This window comes from Musa acuminata, chromosome BXJ2-10 (genome assembly GCF_036884655.1).
Source record: "Musa acuminata AAA Group cultivar baxijiao chromosome BXJ2-10, Cavendish_Baxijiao_AAA, whole genome shotgun sequence".
NCBI classification, from domain to species: Eukaryota; Viridiplantae; Streptophyta; class Magnoliopsida; order Zingiberales; family Musaceae; genus Musa; species Musa acuminata.
Window position 1 is genome coordinate 32,935,925 of NC_088347.1, and position 23,049 is coordinate 32,958,973.

General features: G+C 48.3%; 2 protein-coding genes across 3 annotated transcripts; both read left to right on the plus strand.

The window, feature by feature from the left end:
- Positions 1 to 10,531: 10,531 nt before the first annotated feature.
- Positions 10,532 to 14,994, plus strand: LOC135625268 (probable alpha,alpha-trehalose-phosphate synthase [UDP-forming] 9). The gene is made up of 3 exons (XM_065129814.1): positions 10,532 to 12,839; positions 13,667 to 13,940; positions 14,349 to 14,994. Exons 1-3 carry the CDS (start codon positions 10,888 to 10,890, stop codon positions 14,670 to 14,672), a joined length of 2,550 nt encoding a protein of 849 aa, XP_064985886.1. The 5' UTR covers positions 10,532 to 10,887; the 3' UTR covers positions 14,673 to 14,994.
- Positions 14,995 to 17,547: 2,553 nt separating this feature from the next.
- On the plus strand, positions 17,548 to 22,220 carry LOC135585141 (vacuolar protein sorting-associated protein 22 homolog 1-like). 2 transcript variants are annotated; one of them, XM_065130701.1, is made up of 8 exons: positions 17,548 to 17,831; positions 18,159 to 18,213; positions 18,405 to 18,515; positions 20,096 to 20,231; positions 20,391 to 20,545; positions 20,744 to 20,851; positions 21,796 to 21,885; positions 21,959 to 22,220. In XM_065130701.1, the coding sequence occupies exons 2-8, from the start codon at positions 18,163 to 18,165 to the stop codon at positions 22,070 to 22,072; spliced, it is 765 nt and encodes a 254-aa protein (XP_064986773.1). In that variant the 5' UTR covers positions 17,548 to 17,831; positions 18,159 to 18,162; the 3' UTR covers positions 22,073 to 22,220. The 2 variants fall into 2 exon arrangements, with proteins under 2 accessions (XP_064986773.1, XP_064986774.1); XM_065130702.1 differs by having other exon boundaries at positions 17,567 to 17,634.
- The last annotated feature ends 829 nt before the right edge of the window (positions 22,221 to 23,049 follow it).

Consider the following 23,049-nt stretch of genomic DNA (forward strand, 5'->3'; position numbering starts at 1 on the left):
TGTAAGTCCACATAAAAAGAATATTGTGGTCTTCATTAAGAAGCTTAGAGAAAGTGCAGAAGAATTTGCTCATGTAAAAAGGTGAGGAAAACATGGGAGGGGAGGGGGGAAAAGCGGAAAGGAAAGAAGAGAAGAAAAAATAATAGAACGAAAAGGTTATTATCTTTTTATTCTTTTGTGGTCTTGTGGTGGTGTCATCTCTTGCATCCCCCTGATCTTAGTACATTTTTCTTTTCCTTTCTTTCTTTCTTTTCACTGTTTTGACGAATTTAAATTATGTTAGGATGAGCGGAGGACTGATTTGTGAGTGATTTATATACAGCGTGTTGGTTCAGGATCGTCCAAATTTTGGTTTAAATATGTAAGCCATGGAACTGCCAGTTTTCTAGGTGTCAATTGCCTAAATAGCTGTTTAATCAGTAGGCAACCAATTTGAAAAACAACGTTGGGAGTCTTATGCTATCATACCTTTAAATTCTCAAATGAATCTAAGTGATAAAGTTTCTCTTGCAGCTCTGTTCATTGCTTCATCATTTAGCAGAGTTTTGCTATTGGTTTGAGTAACTTTCTTCTCACAAAACCTTTAGTTCATGAATGTACTTATTCAGAGTAGAAATATCGTGATAAAGAATTTCTGTTTCCTAAGCTTTCTATTCTAGTGAATTGGCGTAAATCCTGTTCATTGAAAGAGTTTGATACAGTTACTGTTGGCCTTTGAATCATTTGAACTTGATAATGACTTGGCCATATGGTATCTCATTTCTGAATGACTATCGAGTAATATGTTGTATTGAGAGCAACTTTACCAGGCAGCGGATCCCAATAGTTTCGAACTTCGTTTTTACTGGACAAAAATAAGGAGGCAAAGGGGTCACAGACCAATAATCATGCATCTGCTTCTTGATGACAATATTAAACTCAGAGGGATGTGAGAGAAACACTGATTCAGGATGCATTCAGATGGTGTATTCACTTAAGAGTTTACATGTAAACCACTTCACGATTTTGTGGGTTGAAATATGGGAAATTTATTGGATTAAATACATCAAATACGTTATAACTTGGGTTGAGGATCATGTAATATGCCAGTAGCACTTTGCTGATACAATTTATGAAGTATAAGCATGCGTAACTGAAAATTGGAAAGTGAAATCGGTAATGGATAGTTTGACGCTTACTCTGCTATGGTTTACTTTTTTTATGTGGTCCAAGCTAGAGAAAATTTCATGCTATATCTTTCGTTTTCCTCTGAGTATGGTATGTAGTCTGAATTATCTTGAAGCTTCCAGTTACTCACGTAGCGTTGTGTCATGTTCAATCTTTCTACCTGCTATCCTTCCATTTATGCATCATGAATCCTTACAAAATTGGCTTCATGTTTTCACCAGTGAGAGGATCATATTATAGATAGTTCTCTTGTTATCTATTGTTGTCCTGTTAGGTACTGTAGCATTATGAATGTGAATCACTCTTCAGATATGATTTCTTGATACTGTTTTGATAAACAGAGGCCTGTTTATGTACTCATCAAGGTGATCAACAATGATAGGCAGGAGAACCATGTGATATTTATGTATCCTATTATGGGATGGGTGTGTGAAGTACATGGTATCATATGTTTGTCCTCCTGCAAGTTAGATAATGTCAAGATCTTAGGTGCAGTCCTTCCTGTTGTACTTTCTTTCCAAAAATGTCTCGAGTACTTATCCGGATGTTTTGTTCCCACAGGTGCCACGCAGAGTGGCTCGTTCCTGGATGAGCATCATGTGAGATGAAGGCAAAGCCTTCACTTGATCCAGGACTCTCTTCCGCTGTCCTCTGACATGGCCCCGGTGTCCATGGTTTTGCCACCACCTAATGCTGTCTCCCACCTGCTTCCTCTGCGCTCTGGATCCAGGCAAAGGTGGAAAGCGGGAAGAAGCTTCTGCAGCTGTGCTGTTTCCACATGGCAAAGTGAACTTGGTTGGGTAAAGTCACCAGCTACTTCATCTTCACGTCTCCACTGGTACGATTCAAAAGTGTTCTATCTTTTTTTTTTTTTCTTTTTACCTCTATTGTGTTGGATAGAGTTAACCAAACCAAAACCTAACCCTTATAGAGGCTGATAAGGGCAAAAATGACAATGCATCACGTCAGCATGCCAGGTGGATGCACTGCCCGAGGAGGTAAGCATTGATGCCGACTCGACGTGCGCCGACGTCACCAGCCCTCAGCCAACCACCTCAGCTTTGACCCCGTGCGCTCAGTCGAGGCACAGGAGCACGTTGACCGAGGCTCGCCCATACCCTGCGGCAGCCCGGTTCTCCGCGTCGGATCCCCGTGGCAATGTCAGACGCCACGTGAGGTATTGTCCTGCCCCTGCAAGCGGGCATATCAGGTAACATCAAAACTCATCTATAAATACCCCAGAGTTCTAAACGAACGGGGGGACATCTTCACTAGAAAAGCTCCCTTCCACATGATCTGACTTGATCATCGGAGGGGTCGGGCCGAGCCTCCGACCCGACCTGTGTGCAGGAATGAAGGCGAGGTTGCCTCTTCCCCGACGTTGCAGCGGAGCTCTCTCCCTGACGGGACACCCAGATCACCGCAACTGGCCACCCCGACGGCCCCGAGGAACGCTGCGCCGGATCCCCACGCATTCGGACTCGAACCAAGCCGCGTCGGCCCCCGAGGCCACGACTAAAAAAGTTACTTACCGTAACAGATTAGCGCTAGAAGGAGGGCCGAATGTCGAGGGATCCTCAGGCTGATCCCGACGAACTCCCCGCCGAGGGATCGTTCTTAGCAGGGGCGCAGGCTGTGCGTCCCTTGCGTGACGGGCCGTGGGCTGACGACCTCCCCGCGACCCCTGAACGCGGCTGGCGTTCAGTCGACAATCCGGATCAGTTTCCGCCCGAGGGCGCTCCGAGCGTCCCCTCGCCGGTGTCATCCGAGGCCTTTTACGACCTCGCTCGTCAAGTCCGAGCTCTGACGGATATGGTGCAAACCATCATCCCACTCGTCTCCCAACCGACACCCCCACTTATGACTCAACCGCTACGACAACAAGAGCCGCCCGCTCGGGCCCACATGACGCTTCTGGAGCCTTCCACTTCTCCTCGGGTCAGACCGACCCCACTCGGGGATCCAGTAAGGACAAACCCGAGCGGTCGTCCGGAGCCCGAGGTATTATCTCCGGAATCAACGGACTCCCTGCGAGCCCAGCTATACCTTCTTAGTCAGCGTCTCGACGAACTAGAGAAGGAGTTTCGCAACTCAGAAGGAGAGCCCGGGGTGGACACACACCGAGGATCTCCGTTCGCACTGGAGATACGAGATCACGCCGTTCCCCCGAACTTTCAGCTCCCTTCTCTGGATGCATACGACAGCGCCACTGACCCAGCGGACCATGTTGCCGCTTTCCGTGCTCAACTAGCACTGTATGGAACGTCTGACGCTTTAATGTGCAGGACGTTTCCCACGACCTTGAGAGGTCCAGCCCGCGCGTGGTACGGCGGCCTGAAAACCGGAACGATCAGTTCCTTCGACCAACTCGCCAAGGACTTCGAGCTCCACTTCACAGCCCATGCCCGGCCGAGGCCCTCCGCGACACTACTCCTCGGACTCAAACAAAGAGGGGACGAGCCCCTCTCACGTTTCGTGGATCGCTTTCACGCAAATCCAGAGCTTACTGGACACTCACCCCTCTTTGTTGATGCAGGCGTTCATGGTAGGCTTGCGACCTTCCAGATTCTGTTGGTCCCTCGTAGAGCGACCCCCCACTACAGTACCAAATATGCTCCAGTGAGCCAACCGGTACATCGCGGCGGAAGCTTTGGTGACCACAAGGAAGAGTGACTCTGGGCGACGGACCCCGTAGCAGCGGTAAAGCACCCGCGGTTGCTATCCGGTGTAATCCTCGTGCAAGGAATCTAGCCCCTTCATCAGTCTCTTCCAAGCGAAGGCTCCATGTTTGCCTGACCGCCTCTTGGCTCACGGTTAGCTTCGGTCTAACCCCCCTCTTTTTTGCATTCGCACGACTCGGTCCGAGACGGCCGAGCTCCTCTCAGAACGGCCTGCCTGCCTGAGCGGTGTCGCTCGGCCGCAGCCTGCCTGCGCCGAGCTTCTCGGCCCTTCACCGTCGAGTTCACCTCAGCGCGGCCTGCCCGCCTGAGTTGTCTCTCGGCCCGAGCCTACCTCCTCGGCCTGCGTCGTGCTACTCGGCCGCATGGCCCTCGCGACCACGCCTGCGCGGTCAGCCCGACGCACGTCGTGCTACTCGGCCGCATGACCCTCGCGAATACGCCTGCGCGGTCTGCCCGCCTGCGTTGTGCTCCTCGGCTCCTCGGCTTTACGCCACCCGAGACCACACCTGCACGGCCCCAGCCCGCCTGCGCCGTGTTCCTTGGCCCCATGTTCCCGAGACAGACTTGCGTGGCCTGCCCGCCTGCGTCGTGCTCCTTGGCACCATGTTCCCGAGACTACCGGCGCGGTCGACCCTCCTACGTCGAACCCCTCGGCCACACTCTGCCGAGCTCCTCTCAGAATGGCCTGCCCGCCTGAGCGGTGTCACTCGGTCGCAGCCTGCCTACGCCGAGCTTCTCGGCCCTTCACCGTCGAGTTCACCTCAGCGCGGCCTGCCCGCCTGAGTTGTCTCTCGGCCCGAGCCTACCTCCTCGGCCTGCGTCGTGCTACTCGGCCGCATGGCCCTCGCGACCACGCCTGCGCGGTCAGCCCGACGCACGTCGTGCTACTCGGCCGCATTACCCTCGCGAATACGCCTGCGCGGTCTGCCCGCCTGCGTTGTGCTCCTCGGCTCCTCGGCTTTACGCCACCCGAGACCACACCTGCACGGCCCCAGCCCGCCTGCGCCGTGTTCCTTGGCCCCATGTTCCCGAGACAGACTTGCGCGGCCTGCCCGCCTGCGTCGTGCTCCTTGGCACCATGTTCCCGAGACTACCGGCGCGGTCGACCCTCCTACGTCGAACCCCTCGGCCACACTCTGCCGAGCTCCTCTCAGAACGGCCTGCCCGCCTGAGCGGTGTCTCTCGGTCGCAGCCTGCCTGCGCCGAGCTTCTCGGCCCTTCACCGTCGAGTTCACCTTAGCGCGGCCCCCCGCCTGAGTTGTCTCTCGGCCCGAGCCTACCTCCTCGGCCTGCGTCGTGCTACTCGGCCGCATGGCCCTCGCGACCACGCCTGCGCGGTCAGCCCGACGCACGTCGTGCTACTCGGTCGCATGGCCCTTGCGACCACGCCTGCGCGGTCTGCCCGTCTGCGTCGTGCTCCTCGGCTCCTCGGCTTTACGCCACCCGAGACCACACCTGCACGGCCCCAGCCCGCCTGCGCCGTGTTCCTTGGCCCCATGTTCCCGAGACAGGCTTGCGCGGCCTGCCCGCCTGCGTCGTGCTCCTTGGCACCATGTTCCCGAGACTACCGGCGTGGTCGGCCCTCCTACGCCGAACCCCTCGGCCACACTATGCCGAGCTCCTCTCAGAACGGCCTGCCCGCCTGAGCGGTGTCGCTCGGCCGCAGCCTGCCTGCGCCGAGCTTCTCGGCCCTTCACCGTCGAGTTCACCTTAGCGCGGCCCCCCTCGCCTGAGTTGTCTCTCGGCCCGAGCCTACCTCCTCGGCCTGCGTCGTGCTACTCGGTCGCATGGCCCTCGCGACCACGCCTGCGCGGTCAGCCCGACGCACGTCGTGCTACTCGGCCGCATGGCCCTCGCGACCACGCCTGCGCGGTCTGCCCCATCTGCGTCGTGCTCCTCGGTTTTACGCCACCCGAGACCACACCTGCACGACCCCAGCCCGCCTGCGCCGTGTTCCTTGGCCCCATGTTCCCGAGACAGGCTTGCGCGGCCTGCCAGCCTACGTCGTGCTCCTTGGCACCATGTTCCCGAGACTACCGGCGCGGTCGGCCCTCCTACGCCGAACCCCTCGGCCACACTATGCCGAGCTCCTCTCAGAACGGCCTGCCCGCTTGAGCGGTGTCGCTCGGCCGCAGCCTGCCTGCGCCGAGCTTCTCGGCCCTTCACCGTCGAGTTCACCTCAGCGCGCCCCCCCGCCTGAGTTGTCTCTCGGCCCGAGCCTACCTCCTCGGCCTGCGTCGTGCTACTCGGCCGCATGGCCCTCGCGACCACGCCTGCGCGGTCTGCCCGTCTGCGTCGTGCTCCTCGGCTCCTCACTTTACGCCACCCGAGACCACACCTGCACGACCCCAACCCGCCTGCGCCGTGTTCCTTGGCCCCATGTTCCCGAGACAGGCTTGTGCGGCCTGCCCGCTTGCGTCGTGCTCCTTGGCACCATGTTCCCGAGACTACCGGCGCGGTCGACCCTCCTACGCCGAACCCCTCGGCCACACTCTGCCGAGCTCCTCTCAGAACGACCTGCCCGCCTGAGCGGTGTCACTCGGCCGCAGCCTGCCTACGCCGAGCTTCTCGGCCCTTCACCGTCGAGTTCACCTCAGCGCGGCCCCCCCGCCTGAGTTGTCTCTCGGCCCGAGCCTACCTCCTCGGCCGCATGGCCCTCGCGACCACGCCTGCGCGGTCAGCCCGACGCACGTCGTGCTACTCGGCCGCATGGCCCTCGCGAACACGCCAGCCCGCCTGCGTCGTGCTCCTCGGCTCTCTGGCTTTACGCCACCCGAGACCACACCTGCGCGGTCAGCCCGCCTGCGTCGTGCTCCTCGGCCCTTCGGCTTTACGCCACCCGAGACACACCTGCGTGGTCAGCCCGCCTGCGTCGTGCTCCTCGGCTCTTCGGCTTTACGCCACCCGAGACCACACCTGCGCGGTCAGCCCGCTTGCGTCGTGCTCCTTGGCTCGCCGGTTTTACGCCACCCGAGACACACCTGCGCGGCCAGCCCGCCTGCGTCGTGCTCCTCGGCTCTCCGGCTTTACGCCACCCGAGACACACCTGCGCGGCCAGCCCGCCTGCGTCGTGCTCCTCGGCTCTTTGGCTTTACGCCACCCGAGACCACGCCTGTGCGGCCTGGCCGCCTGCGTCGTGCTCCTCGGCTCTTCGGCTTTACGCCACCCGAGACCACACCTGCGCGGCCAGCCCGCCTGCGTTGTGCTCCTCGGCCTTAGGCTTTACGTCACCCGAGACCACACCTGCGCGGTCAGCCCGCCTGCGCCGTGCTCCTCGGCTCTTCGGCTTTATGCCCCCCGAGACCACGTCTGCGCGGCCAGCCCGTCTGCGTCGTGCTCCTCGGCTCTCCGGCTTTACGCCACCCGAGACATACCTGCGCGACCAGCCCGCTTACGTCGTGCTCCTCGGCTCTTCGGCTTCACGCCACCCGAGACACACTTGCGCGGCCAGCCCGCCTGCGTGGTGCTCCTCGGCTTTTCGGCTTTACGCCACCCGAGACACACCTGCGCGGCCAGCCCGCCTGCGTCGTGCTCCTCGGCTCTTCGGCTTTACGCCACCCGAGACCACACCTGCGCGGTCAGCCCGCCTGCGTTGTGCTCCTCGGCCCTCGATTTTACGCCACCCGAGACCACACCTGCGCGCCAGCCCGCCTGCGTTGTGCTCCTCGGCCCTCGGCTTTACGTCACCCGAGACCACACCTGCGCGGTCAGCCCACCTGCGTCGTGCTCCTCGGCTCTTCGGTTTTACGCCACCCGAGACACACCTGCGCGGCCAGCCCGCCCGCGCTGTGCTCCTCGCCCCTCTTCGGTTTCATGCCGCCCGAGACCACACTTGCGCGATTCACCCGCCTGCGTCGTGCTCCTCGGCCCCCTCGGCTCCGTTCTCCCCGAAACTGCGCCCGTGCGACCAGCCTACTTGGAGATAGAAGCCATGCATCAGACTCCCCTTGCGTGACAACCGACGCATAGCTCCTTTCGGGGGGGGGGAATATGATAAGGGCAAAAATGGCAACGCGCCACATCAGCATGCCAGGTGGATGCACTGCCCGAGGAGGCAAGCATTGATGCCGACTCGACGTGCGCCGACGTCACCAGCCCTCAGCCAACCACCTCAGCTTTGACCCCGTGCGCTCAACCGAGGCACAGGAGCACGTCGACCGAGGCTCGCCCATACCCTGCGGCAGCCCGGTTCTCCGCGCCGGATCCCCGTGGCAATGTCAGACGCCACGTGAGGTATTGTCCTGCCCCTGCAAGCGGGCACATCAGGTAACATCAAAACTCATCTATAAATACCCCAGAGTTCTAAACGAACGGGGGGACTTCTTCACTAGAAAAGCTTCCTTCCACATGATCTGACTTGATCGTCGGAGGGGTCGGGTCGAGCCTCCGACCCGACCTGTGTGCAGGAACGAAGGCGAGGTTGCCTCTTCCCTGACGTTGCAGCGGAGCTCTCCCCCTGACGGGACACCCAGATCACCGCAACCGGTCACCCCGGCGGCCCCGAGGAATGCTGCGCCGGATCCCCACGCATTCGGACCCGAACCAAGTTGCGTCAGCCCCCGAGGCCATGCTAGAAAAGTTACTTACCGTAACAGAGGCCGCCCCACTAAATGCCTGCACATCATACATAACCTATCCACCCTTCATCACCCTTCTTATTCGTTCCAATGTATCATCACCCATCATACAAGAAGCGACTGCCATTGGATAGTAGTATCGACGTCCACTTATTTCCAAAGTGAATCCAGTCAATAGGTTATCATCATCGAAGCTTCGCAGTAGGTGTTCTCAAATGGCTGCTAGACACTCAAATCCAGGCCTAATCCAATCTGTAGTCCAAGTCTAAGACATCATGCATGGAACACGTCGCACCCAATTCCATATCAGATACGGCATCTCCTTTCTGCTCAACATCTCCTGTGCAAGTCTTCACTCTCTTCCTGTCAAAGATCGGCTCCCTCACGGCAGAAACCAAAGGTTGGTGCATTAGGGTCCAAAGGCAACAAGACAAAAGGATGTTGTCCTGCCCTAAAGCCCACATACTATAATCAAAAGTTTGGCACTAATATGCCAACATGGGCCTATTCACACTTCCTATATCACAGCTGCACTTACTCTACATTATCCCAAATCTCGGGTCTTAATCCTCAAATCTGGATTACTTAGATTTAATCCCCCCCATCTTCCTCTCTCTGTCTTCCGCACACCACATGCAGAAGTGGGGCCGATTAGGATCAGACCATGATTTTTTAACTACTTCACTAAATTATCCAGGCTCTCCTTAGGTATGTAGGGGGGGTGCCCACCATCCACAAGGTCATTTATGTTATCTATGGAGGTTCAAATCTTCTACAATCCATTTCTTTCAATCAGCAGAAGATAATTGTTTAGCGTAGAGAGGTTATATTGCTAGAGGAAGATCCACTCTTGCTCCAACAGCGAGACAGGGAAAAGAGACTGGTACATCGTTAGCGTGTGATAATTAATCCTACGTGTGCCTCCTCGCTTCTTGAGAGGTCATCCCTCTTTATCCGTCTGCGGATCACGCTTAGCTAAGTAACATCAGGGGAATGGAGTGACCGCAAGTGATCGGTATGAAAAGCTGGGACCCAAATGAGGTCCACGTAGGCAGTATTAGTGGGGCAGCTACGTGGGCACTGGGGGGTTGGGTTTGGATAACCATCACGTCGACGCAGTCAAGAGCGTGACACGCCTCGGGCGGCGTCAGCGTTGCGTCAACCTCATCCGGTTGGCCACGTGTCGCCCATCCGACGTACCTCTCAACGCTGGAGGCCGCATCCGTCGCTAGTCTGTTCCCGACGGTGGGTCCCTTTCTGTAGGTGCGCACTGTGGGCACCTAATTCTTTTACGTGTTCAGTCGTGGACGGCGTCGTCGTCGCAGCCGCTGCCCCCCAAACACCGACACGTGTCGGGAGCAGTGGAATTTTCCAACCCAAATTTATGAAACACTCCCCCAGGGTTGCCGGGCGCCTCCGAGCTTTTCATGCAACCCACTTAAGAGAGGCGGGCGCAAAAGGTCTATTTTAATTCTAATAATTAGACGTAAACAGTAATCTGATGTTATTTATGGTAATTTTAAATTGATGATGATATTGATGAAGATAATAATAATAATATTGTTGTTGTCGGCGTTGTGATCGTGGTTGGAGGTCAGGCCGCGAAAGGTGTTCCACACCCGTTCTATCGTACTATTAGCCAACGAGTAATGGCAAACGCATGAAAGTTGCATATTAGAAATGAATAGGAGGAATCATAGAAACGGATAGTAGCACGAAAAGGTGGACAATTCTGAATGGTAATCATGGCCAATAAATTGAATGATAAAATGCTACAGTATACGCATGAATGATACATCACATCATCAAACTATGCATTCGGCCTTTCTCATCTCTTATATTTTTTTAACCATGAGCTCTAATTTGGTGGATTTATGTAGGAGAGGAATTAAAAAAAAATCTTTTATTTCTTAAAAATATTTTTTTTGTTATTTTATAAATATCAGAAAAAAGGAAAAATCTGCAACCTGGTGGACGTGGCGGATTTCGTAATCTAACCCCGAGCGAGAGTAATAGGAAAAGCCACCGTTTACTGTCGGTCACCCCCACCAGCTGCCCAACGACCCACCTCCAACACTTTCTCCAGTTTAAATCCTCCTTTTAGTCTCCCCTATCCGTTTCCATCCGCCGTTTCCTCTCTTCTCCCTCTCAGACACCTCAACCCAAAGAAAAGATAGACATCGAAGAAAGCGGAGGAAGCGGATCCCCTCTCGCTTATCCTCACCGTTCTGGTTCTCCGATCCCTGTAGAACAATGCTTAGCGGCACCCAACTGAACTAACCCTCTCCTCTCCGTCACCCCGCAAATGCGTCCCTCCTCCGTCTCCGCCTCTTCCTTCTTCTCCTCCGTCTTCTTCCTCCTCTGCAACACGCTCCGATAGCAAACCGCCTTCACCGTCACCGTGATCCGTAACCCTAACCATAACCCGCGGCCAATCTCCCGATCCGTCGGCGGCGCAGGCGATGCCCTCCTTCTCCTCCGCCAACCTCCTCGAGCTGGTAGCCGGCGACGACTCCGACTTCGCCGCCTCCCCCCTCCGCCCTCCTATTCTCCCCCGCCTCATGGACGCCGCCGCCGACTATGATAGCCCCCCCGCCTCACCGTCGCAGCGGGAGCGGAGGATCATCGTTTCCCACCGCCTCCCCCTCCGTGCCGCCACTGACCCCGCCTCGCCCGGCGGCCTATCCTTCTCCCGGGACCCCGACGCGCTTGCTCTCCAGCTGCACTCCGGCCTCCCGCCCGCCGCTGAGGTTGTCCATGTCGGCACCCTCGCTGCCACCGTCGACCCCGTCCACCACGCCGCCGTCTCCCGCATCCTCTTCGACCGCTTCCGCTGTCTTCCTGTCTTCATCCCCGCCGACCTCCACCGCCGGTTCTACGACGGGTTTTGCAAGCACTATCTCTGGCCCCTCCTCCACTACCTCCTCCCTCTCTCGCCGTCCTCCCTTGGCGGCCTTCCCTTCGACCGCGCCCTCTGGCTTTCCTACCTCTCCGCCAACAAGCTCTTTGCCGACCGCCTCATCGAGCTCCTCAACCCGGACGACGATCTAGTGTGGATCCACGACTACCACCTCCTCGCCCTCCCGACCTTCCTCCGAAGGCGCTCCCCTCGCATAAAGTTGGGATTTTTCCTCCATTCTCCATTCCCTTCCTCGGAGATCTTCCGAACCATTCCTGTTCGGGATGAGCTCCTCCGGGCCCTCCTTAATTCCGATCTCGTTGGCTTCCACACCTTCGACTATGCCCGCCACTTCCTCTCCTCTTGCTCCCGATTACTTGGCCTGGATTACCAGTCCAAGAGAGGCTATATTGGCATCGAGTACTATGGAAGGACGGTCACCGTCAAGATCCTCCCTGTTGGGATTGACATGGGTCAACTCAAATCAGTGATATCTTCTCCGGAGACAACTGCCAAAGTCCAAGAGCTCGTTGAGGTTTACAGAGACAGGATCTTGATGCTGGGAGTGGATGATGTTGATCTTTTCAAAGGTATCGGAATGAAGTTTCTTGCGGTGGAGCGGCTATTGGAGGAGCATCCGCAGTTGAGAGGGCAAGTTGTGCTGGTCCAGATCGCTAATCCAGCAAGGAGCCAGGGGAGGGATGTGCAAGAGGTCCAGGATGAGATAGGATCTATCACAAAGAGAATCAATGAACGTTTCGGTAGACCTGGATATGAGCCCATTGTATTGATCTACCATGCTGTACCAACCTATGAGAAGGTTGCCTTTTACGCAGTGGCTGAGTGCTGCATCGTGAATCCTGTTAGAGATGGGATGAATTTGGTCCCATACGACTACACAGTCTGCAGACATCAGAGCCCCGCACTGGTCCATTCTCCCAAGAAAAGTATGATTGTAGTATCAGAATTCATTGGGTGCTCGCCCTCCCTCAGTGGAGCTATTCGGGTCAATCCATGGAATGTGGATGCGGTGGCAGAGGCGATAAATTTGGCCATCACGATGCCGGAGACCGAGAAGCAGCTGCGGCATGAGAAGCATTATAAGTATGTCAGTTCCCACGACGTTGCATATTGGGCAAGGTCCTTCGATCAGGACTTGCAGCGAGCTTGCAAAGATCATTTCCTAAGAAGGTGTTGGGGGATTGGATTTGGAATGAGCTTCCGTGTCGTTGCTCTTGGTCCTAATTTTAGGAAGCTGTCCCTTGAGTATATTGTTTCGGCATACCAGAGGACAGTTAGCAGGCTTATCTTGCTTGATTATGATGGGACCATGATGCCTCATACTTCTATTGTCAAAAAGCCAAGCAGTGAAGTTATTTCAGTTCTGAACGGATTATGCAGTGACCCAAAGAATGTTGTTTTTCTGGTCAGTGGTCGGGGAAAAGATGAGTTGAGCGGATGGTTTGCACCATGTGAAAAGTTAGGGATATCTGCGGAGCATGGATATTTCACGAGGTAATAATTCTGCACTGAAATAGCAAACTTTATATTACTTTAATAGGTTGTTCAATGGTGGCATCATTTTGTTATTTACCATAGCAAATTTGGTAGGGGAAGAGTGTACCTTGTCTAATGGTCAAAAATAATTTTTAAGAAGTTATGAGGTAAAACATACAACATATAATCATGGAGTACACATAAAATCTCTTACAGAATTCATATTCTCATATTCTTGTGTTTTGATAATATCCATATTATAGATTGTACAAACTGTGTGAGGGTGGTGTCTTTGCTTTAAGATAAGATTATTTAGGTTGACCATCCTATATCTCGCATTGGTGGGATCCTCATGCTGTAGGTTGCCTTTTTATTATGCATATACAGTACCATTTTGTGATCAAAGGTTTTTCTACTCATTTTGGAGGATGTGGACACGGTTAGCTCTAAGAAAGTGATTGAACGTGCCACATTAATGAATGCGACAAACTTTACTTTCAGAAGTTAAGACATACATGTCATTGTATAGAAGCTTCGAAATGTTTGAACCTGATAAAACCTGAGTCAGTAACATAATTTTAATTGTCTTCAGAAGATGAAGTGAAATATCCTTGTTATGTCATGATTAAGATACACAAGCCAAGCAAAAAACTGGGTATGAAAGTTTGTCTATTTGCTGATTTATTTATAATCACGTGGTATATATAATTGGCTATGATAACAAAGTGATGAAAAGTGAAATTCTGAATTGATTGGTCTAACCAACACCATGCGTTATGATTTGAATTGAAGGGAAGGTGGTATTCTCTTATGACTGACTGGTTGGTTGTTGTTTTGGATTGCAGGTGGAATAAAGATGTTCCATGGGAGTCGTGCATGTTGACTACAGACTTCAATTGGAAGAAGATTGCAGAACCTGTGATGAGACTCTACATGGAGGCCACAGATGGATCCTCCATAGAACCTAAAGAAAGCGCATTAGTTTGGCATCATCAAGAGGCTGATCCAGATTTTGGTTCATGTCAAGCAAAGGAACTCCTTGATCATCTTGAGAATGTGCTTGCCAATGAACCTGTAGTTGTAAAAAGAGGCCAACATATTGTAGAAGTGAACCCTCAGGTATGAAGAAGTTGATATTGGTTCTGTTTCCTTCACTAAATTTTTTGCTTTAGATCTGAACCAAATATCACTATCGTGATCTAACAAGCTTAGCTTTCAAAATAAAGGTGCATGGATTAGGATTGACTTTGAGGGAATATCTGCCTACCTCTTGAGCATGCATGGATGCCCCCACAAGTTCTGATAGGATTTCTTAAAAATAGTAATAATATTAATTTGGAGATCTAGAATAGATAGCCTTGGTTTGGCTTACTTGGGTTGCTAGGTCTTCTTTTCTTATTACTTATTATTCCTCAATTTTGTTCAACCTTTGACCATGCCTTGGCTTGCTTGGTTTGGTAGGTCTCCTTTTATTATTCGCATATGCTTGCTAGTTTTATTCAGCCTTGACCAGTCTTTTATATGTAGGGGATAAGCAAAGGCAGGGTGGTCGAAAATCTCATGGCAACTCTGTTGAGTACGGGAAAGGAACCGGATTTTTTACTATGCATAGGTGACGATAGGTCAGACGAAGACATGTTTGAGAGCATCAGCAGTTATACAAATAATTCATCAGTTCCAGCAATTGCCGAAGTCTTTGCATGCACGGTCGGCCAAAAACCAAGCAAGGCAAAGTATTATCTCGACGATACAGTGGATGTCGTGAAAATGCTTCAGGGCCTAGCCAATGCATCATCCGTGCAACCGCCTAGACCTGTGCAGCTTCGAGTCTCGTTTGAAGGTTCTCTCTAAGAGGGTGTGTATTCTGCGGTCAGATCTCTCCAAAATGATCCAACCTTCGTACGGGTTAAGCTAAACCAGCCTGGGTTGAGCTAACCAGCCCGTGAAAAACAAGAGTTGAGGATGCATGTGAAAAACTAGGAATTCACAATACAGGAGGACTTATTGCGGATTATGCAGAAGCTGCATGGGGAGGTCAGAAAGCTTGGGAACGAAAGTATTCAGATTCTATCCAGATTACCTTAGGAAGCTGTCACACCCAAAGCCAGACTTTGTAGTTATATTCATGTAAATATATGGTAAAAGTGTTTTTTGTTGTTTTTCCTTTTGCTCATTCTTGTAGATGGTTACAGAAATTTCATTTCACACAGATGTTCTTCCAATCATTTGTGACACATACTGTATGTAATGATAGCATAATTGGCAAGCATCCATCATGCTTGCCATACATACTTCCATTCCTACAGTCTCATGCTAATCAATCAATCTTGGACGGTTTGCTTGTACAAATTGGTCTTGTTTTCCTCTTGCTTGTTCTATTTGCTGATGGCTTCAGCGTTAAATATCTGAGACAAAGTTTCACACTAGAAGACATACAGATTACGTCTGTCAATCAATTCATAGTCCTTTTGCATTCATGAGGATCACTCCTTGATTGCAACAGATTTGATGTTAATGTTCATTGCCCTGCCCAAGAGTCTCTCAAGTCCCAGCAACCTGACCAACCTCAGATCATGACTGATTCAAGACTGGTGAGTAGATCATCATCATCATCATCTGAGAACATGAATACTCGAATTATACCCTGGCCTTCCTTCAGATGTCACTCTTGCATGCTGTCCTTTTAAGTATCCTCAAAAATCACAATTTATTTTTCTTTAATGAAAGAAAATGTTGCCAGGTTGGTGGGGGAAAACTTCTGGTGAGGGTTGAGAGGAAGCATAGACTGAACATTCGCACCACCATAATTTGGTCACATTCAAAAAGTGTTGGAATGTAATAATAATACTATTATATTTAAGAGCTTTAGTCATAGACGTGATCGATAGATATACAGGTGGAAGTCTCAGTGGTGGAAGCGACCGGCACAATAGACGGCTGCATCCAACCTCTGCCACATGTATACTCGTACGTCCTCAGCTGTTCTCACCTGTAGACGTGTTCATCCGGTCAACTACGTAAAGCCCGGTGGAGGAGGAAGTCGCTGTCGAGAAGAACGAAGGGGTGACTCCCCACCGGAGACTGGGACGCAGACGTTATACTTGCCGTGTCTCCAAAGCTCTTCGTCAGGCGTGGGGGCACTTGGAGAAGGAAGAGTCGTCCCTTCTTATCTTCTTCCACAGGTCGGAGCAGTTCCGATGTGGTGGCCACTGCTGCTCTACTTTTCCTTCTCGCTCGGATGCTGTCCTCCCTCACGGCGTCATTGGTCCCTCCAGGAGTCATCGTCAACACACTAGTACTCTTTTCTTTGATGTCCACTTCGCCTGCTGCGTCTGGAATTGTCTGCACATTGTTTCATTGGGTGATTGATTGGATAAACGTGTGAGCAGCTGCAACTCCTATCATCCTTTCTTTACTCGAGACGCATTCTTATGTTATATTTTTCTTGACTGAACTCATTCACGCGGAATCAGATGCTGCAAGCTTGCCATATGTATTGAATAAAGGGAGGTAGATAGATAGATAGATAGATAGATAGACAGAGAGAGAGAGAGAGAGCTGAATTGGTCTAAAGGTTGGTTGGAAGATCATAATTGTTATTGTGGGTGAACAATGACAAAGTAGCTGTGGCTTTAGAATAAGATGTTCTAATCTTAATCTTATCTCAGTTATCGATGACATTTCCATCGCTTAACAAAGCTAGATTGCTCTTCTACTATATATGATTAAGCAATCTGTTTTCACGGGATTACAGTGAAAAGAAAGATCAATTCAAGGGGGTAAAAGGTTAGTAAGGCCTAGTTGAAGCAAATATAAACCAGCAGTAGCTGACGTCTCCCTCCCCTCCCTGTTCTGGAGATAGAGAGAGTCCATCCAAATCATCCCAAGGTTCACATATTGCTAACTTCAGATGCATTTACCAGTAGCCCACATTGATCAGATTCACATGACAATGCCAAGAAGAAGATGTTACATAAAGATTTTACAGCTGAGAAAACTTTATATGGCATCTATTGATCTGAGATGTGCTCATTTTATGTGCTTCTTCAATTAAGATGATTCTGCAATATGTTCGAGAAATAAGTACTCAATCTGTACATTATTCATACATAAAAGATGCTTAAGCTGACTCGATAGTCGACATGCTCCTTCCACAACTGTCACCGGCGGCCTCCTCCTGTTGCCAGTCTTGGGCCAAAGCCCGCCTCCCTCTCGTCGGTGCTCAGCTCTCCTCCTCCTCCTCCTCTCTCTCTCTCTCTCTCTCTCTCTCTCTCTCTCTCTCTCTCTCCTATCCTTCTTATTAGTTAGTTTTCCTAAAAAGAGAGAGAAAAATGACTCAACTCAGATTCGGATGTTACAGAGGCAGCACGTCCCGAGATGCCAAGTAATGAACAGAGAAAAATCGATCGATAAAATTCGATTTCTCAAAGTGTCACTCAAGACCTTCTAAAGGATTGAGATCGAGATCGAGAGAACTCGAGTCAGCCCTTCTGATGCTTAAGTCAATCATATCCCAAAAAATACATTGGTCCCATGTCGATTAGATCTATTTTATCCTTTAAAGTATAGTCTGAGAAAGAATTTATTTGAATTAAACTTTTATAATATATGTTATATTAAGATTTATTAGGACAAATAGGTTATTTGAAAACTTGGAAAGGGCAAATACGTAAAAGACTTATTCTTCTACTTAATAGTTTTTTCGAATATTTACGGAATTCCCAAGTTTGTCATCGCACGAATCTCTCTATCTCCCTTCCTCCCGTCGCCGGCGCCCTAGAGATCGGTCTTCTGCGACTCCACCTCCGGCGACGTACGCTGCTTCTCCCTATCCTTTCGAGTCGGAAGTCAATTGTCACCAGCGGTAGGCCCGCCATCACTACCACCGCCACCTGATAAAGAGCACGTGGCCAAAGTCTTCACCGGAGGCCTGCGACTGCCGCCATTATCTTCACCTCGGGTTTCCTACTAGGAGAAAGGCCTTGCTTGATCGTAGCTCCTCTTATCAAGGTTCTCCCTCGACTAATTAGGGCAAAAAGCCGTTTCTTCTAACTCCATCGTTCAACCCTTAAATAACAGATTTTTTTTTTAAGAAAAGAACACCAATTTATCGATCTTAATCGGAACTTTTAGATTCTTGGGAGTTTCAAGGTCTGTTTATTCTGCTTGATTCATTCGGATAGCTCCTTATTCTTTTGAGCCCTATCAATTCTTCCTAATTAATCTAATTGGCCGCAATTGTTGTCCTGCTGATGGTACTTCTAGTTTCAACTATGTCTAGAGCGTAATTAACTGTAACTTCCGAGCTGTTCTGAGTATATTGTTGTGTTGTTTCAGAAGCATGAGGAGAAGACCTGGGATTGCAGGTTTAAAGAGTGCGGCTGCTGCACGGGTACTAGTTTCTGACTATGATTTTGTGCTTGATGTGTTTATGTACATGTGTTAAAACACGGTTTGTATTTTTCTTTTTCAAATAACTTATTTTTTCTTATATTTGTTTATCATCATAAACCAAAATCTACGTTCTTGCTTATTAGTTCACGTCATGGATGTTTAAATAGTTATTTTCTGTTTGATTAATAGGATCAATATCGACTAGTTGGTGAAAATGTTGCCAGGATCAGGGCAGATGTCATGAAGGAACAGCTCGAAACATTTCGAACTCAGTTAGAGGATTTTGCTCGCAAGCACAAGGTAGTATTATTCATTGCATATTGTCCTTTGTTTTGTTTGTGTTAATATAGTTGATTTTTTGAGCATGCATCTGTGTGTTTTGCTTGTCTGTTCTCTTTTTGTCTCACTTAGAGCCCCAGATTGGGGTTTGCAAATTTGTTTGAAAGAGTTGTGGCTTATTGGGTGTTTGCAACAACTATGAAAGAATTAGAGTGATTCTAGATCCGAGTTGGTGAAGAAACAGATGCTTTTGGTTTATTGATTACTTATATATACACATACGTGAATATACAAAATTAACTTCCGTTGGAGATTAAAGTGTAAACTATAGCTTTCATTTCTGATAAACTGAAAGGACCGGAAATCACAATTTGATCTTTTCTTGAAGTTGTATGGAAGTTTGTTGTTGTCATTCTATTCAAGTGATGAAGATTGCACAAAACATCTTGTTTGGTTGACAAATTCTTGTTTCTTACAAGCTTCATGGAAGTTCACGTTTGTTAGAGTTTAGTATGAAAAATGATGGTTTTACATTTTTTGTCTAGCAGTATATTAATAATCATGAAGGATATTCTTGTGATCCTTTTCATGTCTGTGTCCATTAATATATACATAAAAAAGTGGAAACATATTACTTCTTGTGCTGTTGATTCAAAATATTTAATTACAGAATACAATCTTGTAAGAGTTGAATAGAATGGAACTTTTTTTGTTGAAGTTGGTGATGAAGATCTACTCGACTTCTTCTGCATGTGTTGAAGGTTAAATAGCAAACTACAATTCAATTGCATATTGTCAGCACATCTACAGTTCAAATAAATTTTTTTCTCTTTTATATTTTTATTGTGTATTAACATTACTGAACATTATTGAATGGTTATAGAATTGTTTCCTCAGTTCTCTTTGTTTCTTACACTAGGAATATAACTTGATTTTTAATACCTGTTTATGCAATATTGGAACCACATTTTGAATTTTTAGGTGACTATTGTCAATATTTGTGTGCTCAATGTTTCTTTGAAGTTTTTTTTCTTAAAATAACTTCAAACTGAACTGCATCAACTTTCCTCTGACCTCTTTATTGTTTTGTCTTTATTATTCAAAAAGTTGGTTGGCAATTTCTGTTTAAGATGTGCATAACAGTTTACAAATCCATCTCCTGGATCAACTGGCGGTATAGAGATAATAAGAATGGTTTGAGATGCCTAGAAAAATAACTCTGAGATTGTTTTTGGTAACTGATATGCACAGAAAGTTGGATTAGTTAAACAAGGGCTGTTCTTGGTTAAGGCATAGTGATATCTGTCCTAGGAAGCCATCCAAGGAAAGATTAAAAATATAGAATTGGATCAAGTTAGATTTATATTTTGGTTTATTTACTAGATTAATCAGTTAGGCTCATATATTTGTCTTGTTTTGTTATGACTAGTCAGATTACTTCCCCTTTCTGTAAGGTTGAAATTCCTCTTGTTAGCTGTGATCTGTTTAAATAAGTCATTTATTATTTTTTTCATTTTAAGATTCCTGATTGAGAATCACTGTAAAGCTACTTTTGATTTGGGATTAAAGTGCTTCCAGTTTGATGATTGGGTTGGTTGCAGAATGACATCCGTAAAAACCCCACATTTAGATCACAATTCCATGAGATGTGTGCCAAAGTTGGAGTTGATCCTCTGGCCTCAAACAAGGGATTTTGGGCTGAGTTGCTAGGGATTGGTGACTTCTATTATGAGCTTGGTGAGTTTTTGTGACTCCACATACAATTTCTGTGCAAACATTTAATCCAGTTTCCGGTACCAACTTTAGATTTGGATTAGCTGATTCATACTGTATAGTGTATACTATGTTTGGTGCTAATTTGTTATTTCTTCCAATGTGGGCTATATGGTAAGGCAGGAGTTCAGATTGTAGACATATGCTTGTCAACTAGATCTCACAATGGAGGTTTAATCAACTTGCAAGAGCTCTGTAGTCTTCTTTGTCAGAGGCGTAAAGTTGCTCGGGAGGCTGTCACTGAAGATGACTGCCTCCGTGCTATAAGTAAGCTAAAGGTATTGAATTGATGATGGGTTATATACAGAGCTGTCCTTTTTTCTTTTCTTTCAGTAAGATGTTTTAGGGCCATCTCTTGTAGAGTGTTTCTTGAGGTTGCTTCCGTCTCTTGTACCTTTGGCAACGTCTAATGATCTTAGTTTAGAACATATATGTTGACCGGACATGATTTGTCTGCTCATTTTATAAATTTTCAGGTCCTGGGTAGCGGTTTTGAAGTTATAGCAGTTGGCAAGAAAAAGCTTGTTCGTTCAGTGCCTACTGAATTGAACAAGGATCATAATGAAATTCTTGAAGTGGCTCAGGTTTGTTGTCTGTTTCACGATGTCGTCTTGGGTTGTACAGTTTTTTTGTTTAGTCGTTACTTACACCATTTACACTTTAATTTCTTTCATCATTCCTGATGGTTTGTTCTCTAGGATTTTAGTAGCATACAAAAGAAAGGAAGTATATCTAATTCACTTGCCTTGAAAAAGTAGATCAAATTTGAAGTGAAGGGAGAAGTAGCTTGCAGTAAAAACAAGCTTCTGATGGAACCATATTTGTGTTGATCTATCTGCATCCATTCACACTAAAAAGGAATAATCGGTGTTGTATTGGCTACTCTGTTATCTGGGAAAATTCTCAATATATATACTTATTTAAATTGGCCTAGGTTTTGTTTGTAACATGATATTCATTGTTTGTTCGTTGGAACATATATACTACTACATAGTGCATGATTGCATACAATTTCACAGAAATGAAAATTATGTCACTGAAACAACATTTAAACTGCTACAAGATACAGCCGAACAAGAAGCATCAGTATAATCAGTATAACAGGAAACTTTTTCCGTAGTAAGCTAGAGCGAATCAATTTTTTCCTAAATCACCGAAATGGACAATTTGGTGAATTAGTATACTCTTACATGTTGGCTTTGTTGTCATGATGATGTTACTTATCATGTTGGTGCATAGACTAAAAGAAAAAGGTGGCATGTTCATAAGGCTTGGTGCCTGGTGGTGACAGCTCCCAAGTCTTTAGATTCCATCTGAGATCTTGGAGTTCCTTCTTGATATTTTCTCACTGTGATATATGCTGTATCGACCAACTTCCTATGAACTTTTTGACATAAATCTCTCAGTCCTCGATACTTATGCTAATAGGATTACTTTACATTATTAAGTTCAGAATTAATTAATGGATAATCTAGCTTGACATGAGCATCCAACATTTAATACCTGCTGTTGAATTATACTCATGCAGGCTCAAGGCTATGTGACCATCGAAGAACTGGAGAAGAGACTTTCGTGGTCCTCTGGTCGTGCGATCGATGCTCTTGAGACTCTGTTGAAGGTAAGTGCCGGTTGCTTATGCCTAATTCCTAAATATAGCAAATACTTAATGATTCTCGCATTGGAAAATACAGGAAGGTCTTGCCATGATCGACGATGGTCATAGAGATGGAAAGCGTCGGTATTGGTTTCCCTGTGTGGCTTCCATTTTCTCTGCCCCGGGATCAGATGGTTTTAGATCTTTGTAGTTGTCAGACCATGATCTGATGCGTCCCATTTCAAGTGCTTGTACTCTTGAGAACATCTAAATGTTTGATATTTTGTTATCGAGACGATAAAAGATAAAAACAGGACTGTTTTTAATGTATCAAACCAAGTGAAGATATCCTGTTATTACTGAGGTGAGCCACACGGTCGGTTCATTACTATTGCATGGTCCTTCTCGTTCTTCAGACGAGCGACTCACGCCATTACATCCATCACCTTCATGTCTCGATCGAGTCATTTTAACTCCCTTATTGCAGCAATTGGAAACAGCTCCTCTTCGTTCCACATGTCGGTGGCTCGCTATGAGTTCATGGAATCAAGAAGGAGATTTAGGATTTGGTCTCAGGAGTCCATCAGTCAACTGCATCGTCTTCAACACTCATGTCTGCCTGTTAATTCAATACGAATCGATCTCGTACTTGTTTGCCATTGGGATTTTGCACCATATAATTGGATTTCGTTCACGCGACAAGCTTAATCATGAGCTATATTCATTAGGTTTTGTACTATATATATTTAGGTTTCAGTCACACATCAAATCTATCCGACTTACTCGTGAGCGGTACTTCATATGTCAAATCTAATCGGACTTTCTCGTGAGAGATGATATCAGAGTATATATTAAGATATTTCCTAACAGCTTAAATATTTAGGATTTGTGATTATTCAATCATATATCATTTAAGTAAATAGATGCTTCTTCGCTCGTCGACACTGCTGCATGCACCGATGACGCATGCAGGCGACTGAAAGCTCAGGACAGGAGAAGGAGGCGGCGGCGGCGGTGCAAAGAACAGTGTGATGGAGATGTCAGTGACATGGGGTTGAATCCTGCACATTGTCGATGGTGACGGATTGGACAAGTGTGTGCGAGTGAGGTCCCCATACGGCACTCACTACAACGTCTAGGGTTTCCCCCCAACCCTAACCTAGTATACGCCTGCATGCTAACCAGCTT